The following is a 12,712-nucleotide window of genomic DNA, read 5'->3' as shown; positions in this document are numbered from 1 at the left end:
CTCCAAACACAGTATTTGCCAGAGTGTAGGAGTTACCCTGGTGTTTTGGAAAGGATTTTAGGTGGTACTTAAGACAATCACAGATCTAGGATTCAACAATGAACCACATAAAGAGAAGCCTTTGGTTCACTTTGCATTTTTCCCCCTCCTTCAGATTAATTTAAAGAAGAAAGTCTTGTTTTGGTTCTGTGTCTTTAACACTTCTCTAACACTTGTTAATCTTCCTTGAACAACATTGCTTTCTGGTTTTCCCCAGTTGTATTGCATGTTTAGGTTTCATTTTCAATTAAAGACAGATGGTAATGGTTTTTCTTTATAAGATGTGCTTTCTTTTCAAGTATATTTTGAATAAGTAATGATTCTATTTAAGAAAGAAATATATAAGTAAAGCATATAGGTATGCTGATATGGTGAGAATCATTAACATAAGAGACAAATGATCAAAATTTGAACAAAAACAAACTCTAATGTGACAGTCTCTCCTCTGAGCACTTACCAGGCTAGTCCTTCCCCCCAGCATACCTTCACTCTCCTTGCCCTCCACATGCCTAACTCTTACTCATCCTTTAGGTCTCAGAGTCTCAACTAGTCCAGGTAGGTGCCTATGCCTCATGTTCCCAAAGGGTCCTGTTTTTCTGCTTTCATGACACTTATTATTCCTATTCATTGCAATTGTGTGTTTAATTACTGGCATTATCCAGTCAACAGTAATCCATGTGTAGGTAGAGAACTTTTCTGTCTTTTTATCACTGCATCGTCACAACCACCATGTAAACAGTGCTACAAGGTAAGTGTGTGCCAAATGAAAGAATGAATGCTGCTGTTAAATGCAAGACATGAAATGCAACCACCACTTCATATACTACTTTATGAAATTTCAGAGGATAGCAACTGTGATTTTGTTAAGTTTGAAGTCACCATGTTGCCTAGCACAGGTGGTGGTACAGTCACTCCTAAGGACAAAAATCATGCCTTAATAATATTGAATTCACAAATATATTTAGCCATGGTCACTAATGGATTTTAGTCAAGATCATAGGTATTTACTTCAGAAAAAACTCAGATTTTAATGCAGGAGTAGAAACGGCCTTAGATTATGAGTCATAGCCCTGCCACTGTGCCACTCTGAAATCTTGGTTAGGATACATCATCCCCTTGAGGAGTCTAAGTTTTCCTATCTGTAAAACTGGGGGTGGGAGATGGAGAAAAGACTGATTGAGCCAAAAAGCACTGGTCTCTCTCCTCTATTTGACATTTGAGGAGTCCAAGAAGCTAAAATTCCAAGATTCTTTCATTCTCCCTGCCCATTTTCCATCTTAAGCCCTGACATGACTAATGCGACCACCATTCTTATTTATTTGATAAAGTCCATTCTCAGTCTATGGAAAACAAGAGTCCATTAAAGTTGAGTGTAAGTAAGATGAATTGACCCCTCCACCCACACTCATAACTCCATACCTGGGCCCCAGCTCATCCTCACTCCTCCAGACAAAGTCTCCGAACTTTTCATAGTGAGAGTTGTAGTGGTGCTGGACTCGAAATAGCATAGAAGCTGAGACCTCCATCAGCGTGTTATAGGCAGTCTGCTGTTCCTTCCCACTTGTGTACCCATTGTACAAATTGTAGATCTTGTCAGCTATCTCTGAGAGGGAAGAAATGGACGCACAGATTACTGGGCAGTAGAAAAAGTGAAGATGGAAACATGGCTTACAACAAGAAAGACGTTGATACACGGTACTTCATTTGCATTGTCTTTGGAAGCAGACAAACCTTATTTCCATCCTGAATATGTTATTGATTGGTGGTGTTCTTTTTTTTAATCTATCTACTGGAGATAAATGATACCTGCTCTGGAAGTACATTGAGAAAATTAAGTTTAAAAATGGTTGTAAAGCACTTAACACAGGGCCTAGAATAAAGTTAAAAACCAGGTGCCATCAAGTTGGTTCTGACTCAATGGTGACTCCATGTGTGTCAGAGTAGAACTGTGCCTCATAGGGTTTTAAATGGCTGATTTTTCAGAAGGAGATTACCAGGGCTTTCTTCCAAGGAGCCTCTGGGTGGATTCAAAAAGCCAACCTTTCAGTTAGCAGCTGAGTGCATTAATTGTTTGCACCACCCAGGGACTCCAGCATAGCTAGTGTTCATATTTGCTAGCTTGATCATTACTATAATTACTGTGCCCATGGTTTAAGAGAAAACTCCAAACAAGTGCAGAGGCTTAAATAAACTGTGTTGAGCTCATCTCAACAGCCTCCTTCTAGGTCTCCCTGCTTGCCCTATCTCCTCTCTGTAATATTTTTAACACACTTCTGTGATCAGGTCTGACCAGAACCCCACAAAAAAACCTTCCAGAGAAAATTTTGACTCTTCACCATTCCAAGTCATTCCTAGTCCTTCAGCCATTCCTACTAATGATGTTCCTTAAATTCATCATAGGCTGATCCTCTGAATAGAAGGCACATTCTTTCAATTTTGAAGACTGTAATCAGAATCTATGGACTTCTGGGAGGATAGTGGTATGAGCAGGTCTAGGATCCCAACCCTCTCACATGAGCTTCATCAGAGCAACTAGAAATCTGCAGTCTCAACTCTGCAAGAACTATGAAAAGTAAGCAAAAAAAAAAAAGGATTACAATAATTAACCACACACTGAAACAAGCAAAGGGCAGCTTTTAAATGGTAGAAATACTTCTTTTTCTACTGTCTTTATCCCTTCCCCTCCTGGTGCAGTAGCCAGGTGGCTGAAGCAGAGGTGGATCATGACTCATATTCTTAATGAGGGACTCCTGATCCCTGGCTTTGGAGTGAGGAGGACAAACTTACATGGCAGACTATTCAATGTGTCTCCTCTGATCTGTGTAGTAACTGCCTGAAGGACAGAAACCTAAGTCTGGGCTGAATTGGAGCTCACACAAGGCAGGGGAGGAAATGGTGAGCCAAAAAATAAAGGCTGACAATTTCTTGCAGAAATTAATGCTTTTATAAAAGCACTGTCTTTACAGAGGAATTAAAAGCCACATGCTCATTCAGTGCTACACACTGTAATAGTTTAATGTCCCAGCTTCAATAAAAGATCACAGGCATAAAAAGAAACTGGAAATGATGGCCCATTCAAAAGAACAAGACAAAGGAAAAGAAATCGTCTCTATGGAATCCTAGACAATGGACAGACTAGAAGACTTCAAAACAACAGTACTAAACACACACAAGGAACTAAAGAAAACCAGGGACAAAGAACTAAAAGAAATCAGAAAAACAATTCATGAACAAAATGAAAATATCAATAAAGAGATAGGCATTATAAAAAGGAATGAAACAGAAATATTTGAGCTTAAAAATACAATAATTAAAATAACAAACACAATGGAAGGGTTCAACAGCAGACTTGAAGCAAACATGGACCGAATTAAAGGGAGAAATAGATGGTTCTACAATAATAGTTGGAGACTTTAACATACCACTTTCAATAATGGACAGGATTTCTAGAATGAAAATCAATAAGGAAATAAAGAAATTTGAGCAACTTGATAAACAAACTAGACTTATTAGACATATATAGAATATGCCAACCAAAAACAGAACAATACATATTCTTCTCTAGTGCACAGGGATCATTTTCCAAGTAGACCATTTGTTAGGTCACAAAAGAAGTCTCAATAAATTTAAAAAAGATTCAAATACACAAAGTATCTTTTTCAATCACAATGGAAGGAATCTAGAAACTACTAACAGAAGAATATACAAATAGGTGGAAATTAAGCAACACACTATTAAACAACCAATTGTTTAAGGCAGAAATCAAGAGAGAAATCAGAAAATATTTAGAGTCAAATGAACCCAAAACCACAACATACCAAAACTTATGGGACGCAGCAAAGGCAGTGCTCAGATTAAAATTTGTAGTGGGAAAGAACTATATTAAAAAAGAAGAAAGATCTCAAATCAATAACCTAAATTTACAACTTGAGGAAATAGAAAAAGAAGAGCAAACAAATCCCACAACTACCAGAAGGAAGAAAACAACAAATAATAGAGCAGAAATAAAAGAAATAGAGAACAGGAAAAGAATAAATGAACCAGAAGTTGTTTTTTTTGAACTGACAAAACTTTAGCTAGACTAATGAAGAAAAAAAGAGAGAAGACGCAACTAACTAAAATCAGAAATGAAAGTGGGGACATTACAACTGACTAAAAAGATCATGAGAATATTATGAACGAATGTGCACCAACAAATTAGGTAACGTAGGTGAAATGGACAAATTCCTATTGTTGTAGCTGTTATGTACCATGGAGTTTGTTCTGGTTCATAGTTACCCTATGTACAACAGAACGAAACACTGCCCAGTCCTCAAATTATTGTTATGCTTGAGCCCATTGTTGCAGCTACCATATCAATTCATCTCATTAAGGATCTTCCTCTTTCTCGCTGACCCTCTAGCTTGCCAAGCATGATGTCCTTCTCCAGGTATTGATCCCTCCTGATAACATGTCCAAAGTATGTGAGATGAAGCCTCACTATCCTTGCTTCTAATGAGCATTCTGGCTGTACTTCTTCCAAGACAGACTTTTTTCATTCTTCTGGCACTCCACGGTATAGTCAATATTCTTCGCCAGCACCATAATTCAGGCATAAAGTTCTTATTCAGTCTTCTTTATTCATTGCCCAGCTTTCTCACTGAAAACACCATGGCTTGGGTCAGGGGCCCCTTAGTACTTAAAGTGACATCTTTGCTTTTTTACACTTTAAAGAGGTCTTTTGCAGCAGATTTACCCTTCAAATTTACAACTTCAACATTTTTTCCATTTATCATGAAGTTGCTTAGTGGTCCAGTTGTGAGGATTTTTATTCTACATTAAGGTGTAATCCACACTGAAGGCTGTAGTCTTTGATCTTTGTCAATAAGTGCTTCAAGTCTTCTTCGTTTTCAGCAAGCAAGGTTGTGTCATCCGTATAACAAAGGTTGTTAATGAGTCTTCTTCCAATCTTGAGGCCACGTTCTTCTTCATATAGTCCAGCTTCTCAGATTATTTACTGAACATATAGATTGAATAACTATGGTGAAAGAATACAGCCTTGACGCACACCTTTCTTGATTTGAAACCATGCAGTATCCCCTTGCTCTGTTTGAACGACTGTCTCTTGGTCTATGTACAAGTTCCTCATGAACACAATTAAGTGTTCTGGAATTCCCATTCTTCGCAATGTTATCCATCATTTGTTATGATCCACACAGTTGAATGTCTTTGCATAGTCAATAAAACACAGGTAAACATCCTTCTGGTGTTCTCTGCTTTCAGCCAGGATCCATCTGACATCAACAATGATATCCCTTGCTCCTCATCCTCTTTTGAATCAGGCTTGAATTTCTGGCAGTTCCCTGTCGATGTACTGCTGCAACTGCTTTTCAATGATCTCCTGCAATATTTTACTTGTGTGTGATATTAATGATATTGTTTGAGAATTTCTGCATTCTGTTGGATCACCTTTCTTTGGAATGGATACAAATATGGAGCAGTTGTACAAATATGGCCAGTCAGTTGGCCAGGTAGCTGTCTTCCAAATTTCTTCATATAAATGAGTGAGCACTTCTAGCATTGCATCCATTTGTTGCAACATCTCTATTGCTATTCTGTCAATTCCTGAAGCCTTGTTTTTCACCAATGATTTCAGTGCAGCTTGGACCTCTTCCTTCAGTACCATCAGTTCTTGATCATATGCTACCTCCTGAAATGGTTCAATGTCAACCAATTCTTTTTGGTACAATGACTCTGTGTATTCGTTTCATCTTCTTTTGATGCTTCCTGTGTCATTTAGTATTTTCCCCATAGAATTCTTCAATATTGCAACCTGAGGCGTGAATTTTCTGTTCAGTTCTTTTAGCTTGAGAAATGCTGAGTGTGTTCTTCTCTTTTGGTTTTGTAACTCTAGGTCTTTGCACATTTCATTATAATACTTTACTTTGTCTCCTCGAGTTGCCCTTTGAAATCTTCCTTTCAACTCTTTTATTTCATCATTTCTTCTTTTCACTTTAGGTACTCTATGTTCAAAAGCAACTTTCAGAGTCTCTTGTAACATCTGTTTCAGTCTTTTCTTTCTTTCCTGTCTTTTTAATGACCTCTTGCTTTCTTCATGTACGATGTCCTTGATGTCATGGTCTTCGGTCATTAGTATTCAATGCATCAAATCTATCCTTGAGATGGTCTCTAAATTCAGGTCTCTAAATTGAGGTCTCTAAATTCAAGGTTGTACTATGGCTCTCGTGCACTTGTTCTAATTTTCTTCAGCTTCTTCTTGAACTTGCATATGAGCAACTGATGGTCTGATTCATAGTCGTCCCCTAGCCTTGTTCTAACTGATGATATTGAGCTTTTCCATCCTTTCCTTCCACAGAAGTAGTAGATTTGATTCCTGTGTATTCCATCTGGTGAGATCCAAGCATATGCTCGCTGTTTATGTTGTTGAAAAAAGGTATTAGCAATGAAGAAGTCGTTGGTCTTGCTAAATTGTATCATGTGATCTCCAGTGTTGTTTCTATCGCCAAAGCCATATTTTCCAACTACCAATCCTTCTTGTTTGTTTCCAACTTTCTCATTCCAATTGCCACTGATTATTAATGCATCTTGATTGCATGTCTGAACAATTTCAGACCACAGAAGCTGATAAAAATCTGCAATTTCTTCATCTTTGGCCTTAGTGGTTGGTGTGTAAAATTGAATAATAGACATATTAACTGGCCTTCCTTGTAGGTGTATGGATATCATCCCATCACTGACAGTGTTGTTCTTCAGGATAGATCTTGAAATGTTCTTTTTGATGATCAAAGTGAGATGCCATTTCTTTTCAATTTGTCATTCCCTGGATAGTAGACTACATGATTGTCTGATTCAAAATCACCAATACCAGTCCATTTCAACTCACTAATGCCTAGAATATCAATGTTTATGCATTCTATTTCATTTCTGATGATTTCCAATTTTCCTAAATACATACTTTGTGCATTCCATGTTCTTATTAGTAATGGATGTTTGCAGCTGTTTCTTCTCATTTTGAGCTGTGCCACATCAGCAAACGAAAGCTTGACTCCATTAATATCATTAAGGTCGACTCTCCTTTGAGGAGGCAGCTTTTCCCCAGCTGTCTTTTGAGTACTTTCCAACCTGAGGGACTCATCTTCCAGCACTGTATTACACGATGTTTCACTGCTATTCATAAGGTTTTCACTGCCTAATTTTTTTTTTTTTTTTTTTGGAAGTAGACTGCCAGGTCCTTCTTCCTAGTCTGTCTTAGTCTGGAAGCTCAGCTGAAACCTGTCCACCATGGATGACCCTGCTGGTATTTGAAAAAATGGTGGCATAGCTTCCAGTATCACAGCAACATGCAAGCCCCCACAGTATGACAAACTGAAAGACTCACGGGATATAAAATATCTAGAATAGGCAAATACATAGAGACAAAAGTTTATTAGTGCTTACAAAGTGTGGGTGGGAGGGGGAAGGGTGAATTGTTGTTTAAGGGGTACTAAGTGTCTGTTAGGAGCTCTGATGGCACAACTGTTAAGAGTTAGGCTGCTCGCCAAAAGGTTAGGAGTTTGAATCCACTAGCCGCTCCTTGGAAACCCTATGGGTCTGCTCTACTCTGTCCTATAGGTTTGCTATGAGTCAGAATAGACTCAGTGGCAATGGGTTTGGTTTTTTTGCTTCAGAGTGTCTGCTAAGACTTATGAAAAAAAATTGGAAACAGTGGTGATGCCTGTAAAACATGGGGAACATAATTAATGTCACTAAACTGTACATGTAAAAATGGTTGAAATGGCAAATGTTTTATTATATATATTTTACCACACACACACACACAACAAAAACAGTGACAATACCAAATGCTGGTAAGGATGTGGAAAAACTGGTTTGCTCATATGTTCCTGGTGGGAATATAAAATGGTACAGCTACTCTGGAAAACAGAGAAGCGGTCCTTAAAAAATCAAATATGCAACTACTATATGACCCAGAAATTGTACTCTTGGGTGTTTGTCCTAAGGACATTAAAACTCATGCTCACACAAAAACCTTTACACAAATGTTTGTTGAAGCCTTATTTGTAATAGCTAAAGACTGGAAACAACCCAGGTGTCTTTCAATGGATGACCAGTTAAACAAACAGAGGTACATCTATACAATGGGACTATATTCAACAATAAAAATGAATGAAATACTGATACATGCAGTAACCTGAATAAATTCCCAGAGAATTATGCTGAGTGAAAAAAGCCAATCCTAAAAGATCATACATTGTATGATTTCATTTATATAACATCTTGAAATGACAAAAGTATAGAAATGGTAACAGATTAGTGGTTGCCAGAGACTAAGAATTAGGTGGTGATGGGAGGGAAGTGGATATGACTAAAAAGGGCAACATGAGGGATCTTTGTGGTGATGGAAATATTCTGTATCTTGGCTGTATTAATATCATTATCCTGGTTGTGCTATTGTTCTATAGCTTTGCAAGATGTTGCCATTGGGGAAACTGAGTAAAAAGTACATGGGATGTCTGTTTCATTTCTTACAACTGCATGTGAATCTACAATTATTTAAAAGCAAAATAAAATTATATATATATAAATAAAAATAACCCATTGCTGTCAAGTTGATTCTGACCCATAGCAACCCTATATATATATCTCCCCAAATCATTGCTAACAATGGCTGCCTCTGGGAGAATCTGGGGGACTGGGGATCAGGATCAGAGGAACATTTACTTTGCACTATTTTCTACTCTGATTTTTTTTTTTAATTTTCTTATTTTTTTTAACCATGTGTTGTCTAAAAATTTATTTAGAGAAAACAACAACCAGCAGGAAATCATCTCAAATCCTCTCATCTTGGAGACCAATAGCTCAACATCCCCTCTGTCTCGTATCGCACAAAACATTTATTATTGAGCTGATCAGGGCCATTTAAAAAAATGTCAGTCTCTTCCCCTAGAACACAGACTCCTAAAAGGCAGAGACCATGTCTCCACTGTGTTGCTTATTCCCAGACACTTAGGAAATATTTGCTCAGCACCAGGATGCCTGAGTTACCATCACATTTTTGCTAATCCTGATGTAAAAATGCCCAAGAACTAAGTATGTAATGGGTCTGATGTATTGTTGCATTTTTCAGGTGTCTTTGCCTGATATGTACAAGTTCATGCACCAGGGGCAGCAAAAAGTTTAATCTTGCATGCTAACTCTGACTGAGAGTCACTGACTGCAGCTCTGTGCTGAGAATTCTGAGCCACCACTGGGCTAGAGGAGAAAGCGCCCTGACCAGTTGTAATGTCTGCCATGGGCACAGCAAGGTGAAATGGTCTTCTGCGTGCCACTTGTTTGCCATTTCTAGCATAGAATCAAGGCAAAGAAAATGACTGGTCCTTAACAAGTATAATCCAAGGGACAGGACACAGGCTTGAGCCTCTGACCCTTCGCCATTCCTTGCCTCTAAGTCAGAACGTGGAAAACCTCTCAAAAGAGAAGCAAGCTTGACCACTGGCAAAAATATTGTTAACCAAGTCCAATTTCCTTCTTGGTTTTGATTATTTTTGCCCCCTTTTCCTCCTGTTTTTTCCATTTCTTTATTTTCTTCCCCCTATTCCAACATGGGAGCCCTGGTGGTTCAATGGTTAAGAGGTTGGCTGCTAGCCAAAAGGTCAGCCATTTGAATCCGCCAGCTGCTCTTTGGAAACCGTATGGCGCAGTTCTACCCTGTCCTACAAGGTTGCAATGAGTTGGAATCAACTCCATGGCAATTTTTTTTTTTTTTCAAATGGGTATGCCAATATGTGTTTATGCGTGTGGAAGGTAGTGGTTAGGGACTTTGGGGTGCAGAACTCAGCGAGGGGAAATTTGGAATTTACCTGGGAAGTGAAGAAATGGGTTACCTACCTTCTGCCTTGTTGTCATCCACTAGTGGACAGGCTGTCCTCAGAGTCACCGTGCTGAGCTCTGAGTGCCGCCCTCGTGTATCCACAGCATACAGAGTAAACCTGTAGCACAAGAAGAAAACACAGTGCCAAGCTGTAACTTCAAAAAAGGCACTGGAAGCTGAGGGAGGAACATAAAAATCAAGGCACAGGAGTAGTGGTTGAATGAACCCAGGGATGCTTAGGTTGAAGGAGAAATTATTTGAGGAAAAAAATAATGATAATTACAAAACATTTATTGAGCACTGATTGCCTGCTAGGTACTTACACTTAACCTCTTAATTTACAATTAAATAAGCTTAGAAGACAGGCATTATTATAACCCCTAATTCACCAATGAAGAAATTGAGACTTCGATTATGTATATTTCCATGATCTCACAGATAATTAGGGATAGAGCAGCGGTTTAAAACTAGGGATTCTGGCTCCAGGGCCTGAAAAGGGAACCCCAGTACTATCTTGTATGGCTGAATATAGTTATATATATCCCTTCTTTGACTGATTTAAAACAAATACTTATTGAACATCAACTATGTGCCAGGAACTATTTTAGGTGCTAAGGTTATAAAGATGAACAAGAAAGTTAAGAACCCTGCCTGCATGAAGCCAATCAAAAAGTAAACAAACAAAAATAGAAATAATAAGTATAATGGCAGAATATAACAGGCTAATGTGAAAAAGAGTAATGTGTGAGTGTAGGGGTGTACTTCAGATAAGGTGGTCCACAAAGGCCTCAATGAGAGGGAAGGTTTGATCTGAGATCTGAATAATGAGAAAGAACAGGCTTTATGGCAGGAAGATCAGAGGGGTCGGGGCAGGGGCATTTTAGGCAGGGAGATCAGCAAGTGCAAAGTCCCTGGAGAGAGAGGAACCAGGTTTTTGGAGGAATAGACAGCAAGTAGAGCTGAAGCAAAGTGTGATGAGATAGAAGGTTGGTAGGGACTTGTGCATCATGATGGGGCATCTTGGTATTATTCTACGTACAAGGCATATTCTCATCTTTCTGTGATATCATTTGAAGTTCAATTCTGTATAGACAGGAGCAGATGTAGTCTGCATGGCCCTAGAAGGGGAGCACTGGTAAAGCAAGACCTGGTGGACTCAGTTCACTCCAAGATACAGCCATTTTTTTAGAGCAGCCTCTGCCTTATAGCCTACCTCAGGGGATGCTGACCCTTCATCTCTCCAGACCTTCAGGTTCTGTGGCTTTAAACAATGTCTAAGGAGTAGACAGAGAAAAATTTCCAGACGAGGTAAGTCTTAGAGGCCAGGAATAGTCTGCATAGAAGAGCTGAAGATCTGAGTGTTTTTACCATGACATTCTCTTTCACCAGCCTTCAAGTGTAGAGGCAATGATGTGAGGTCGGTAGAGGGGTCCCTATGCCGAGGAGATGATACTGGAGTCCCAGTGGCCCTATTTCCTTTCAAAACGTCTTCCCGTATGTTAAAAATGGAGATAACTTGCTTCATATTATAAAACGGGCATAATACTATGATTGCCAAGTTGTAGAAAGCTGAATTCTTAACTTACTAGTGACTTAATAAATATGAGTTGAGTGTGCAACTTAGTATATGCTAAGATATTAGTATGGGTCAAGCACTGAGCAAAATAATTTTACAGCAAAATCACAATTAATCCCCTAAATTATCCCAAAAAGATAGGTAATATTACTCTAATTTATACATGAGGCTCAGAGGGGAAGAAACTTGCCCAGACTCACATAGTACTTACTGGGACTGGAACTTGAAACCTAGGTTTGTCAGACTCTAAAACCCATACATTTAACCAGTCAGCTACTGACTTTGGTTAAAAGGTCTGTGGATATTAACTCTGTATAAATATAATTCTGCTAGCTACATTTGTTGAGCCCAAGCTATACTGAGACAGTGCTATCCTATATGTTTTTCTAATTTTATGGAAACCTCTAAAATAGTCACCCTCATTATCCCCATTGTTCAAAACGGGAAACTGAAGATCAAAAATTTAAGCACTTTGTCCAAACTCACAGAGTTAGAAAATGAAGATCCAAGATTTGAGCCTTGGTTTGTCTTACTCTAAAACCGATACTCTTTGTTCTCAGCTGCCATTTTGCTGCTCCAGTTCTACCACTAACTGACTTAGAGAGTCTTTGCTTGGTAATTTCCAAGGGTGGGAGTCCTGTTGGTGTAGTGATTAAGATCTTGGCTGCTAACCTAAAGGTTGGCAGTTCGAATCCACCAGCTGCTCCTTGGAAACCCTATGGGGCAGTTCTACTCTGTCCTATAGGGTCACTATGAGTCGGAGCCGACTTGATGGCACCTAACAACAGTCTGAGCTGTGGTACCCCATGATCTGATGACTTAAAGATTTATTTATTTATTTGTGTTTGTTTTTGCTTTTTGTGTTTTTTTATTATTTTTGTTTTTGATTATTTATTTAAAGCTAAAGATGCCATGTATGAGAGCTTCTTGGATCTTTCTGGAAAAAAGACCTTTATGCCCCTCCCACCCAGTGCCATCGAGTCCATTCTGACTCATAGCAACCCTAGAGGACAGAGTAGAACTGCCCCATAGAGTTTCCAAGGAGTGCCTGGACGATTCGAACTGCCGACATTTTGGTTAGCAGCCGTAGCACTTAACCACTACACCCTATATATGTGAAAATTCCCTTCTTAAAAAAACTCAGTTTCTTTTTCAAAAAACTAGGGAGGGAACTCATACCGTTCACAGAAGCCTAAAAATGTGTTTCTAGTTTATTTCGTGATATT

The 12,712-nt window shown here is 38.8% G+C and overlaps 1 protein-coding gene across 3 annotated transcripts in view; it reads right to left on the bottom strand.

Moving 5' to 3' along the window:
* ASTN2 (astrotactin 2) overlaps positions 1-12,712 on the bottom strand; it is a 1,052,667-nt gene that overhangs the window by 26,211 nt on the left and 1,013,744 nt on the right. For all 3 annotated transcript variants that reach the window (XM_064291547.1, XM_064291548.1, XM_064291551.1), the window contains 2 exons: positions 9,928-10,028; positions 1,459-1,642 (listed from right to left, as the gene is read on the bottom strand). In XM_064291547.1, the coding sequence (XP_064147617.1) occupies positions 1,459-1,642; positions 9,928-10,028 (285 nt within the window). The remainder of the gene's footprint in view (positions 1-1,458; positions 1,643-9,927; positions 10,029-12,712) is intronic.

The sequence above is a fragment of the Loxodonta africana genome, chromosome 9 (assembly GCF_030014295.1).
Source record: "Loxodonta africana isolate mLoxAfr1 chromosome 9, mLoxAfr1.hap2, whole genome shotgun sequence".
Taxonomy (NCBI): Eukaryota; Metazoa; Chordata; class Mammalia; order Proboscidea; family Elephantidae; genus Loxodonta; species Loxodonta africana.
Note: the sequence above shows the minus strand (reverse complement) of the source record. Positions and strands in the feature narration are given on the sequence as shown.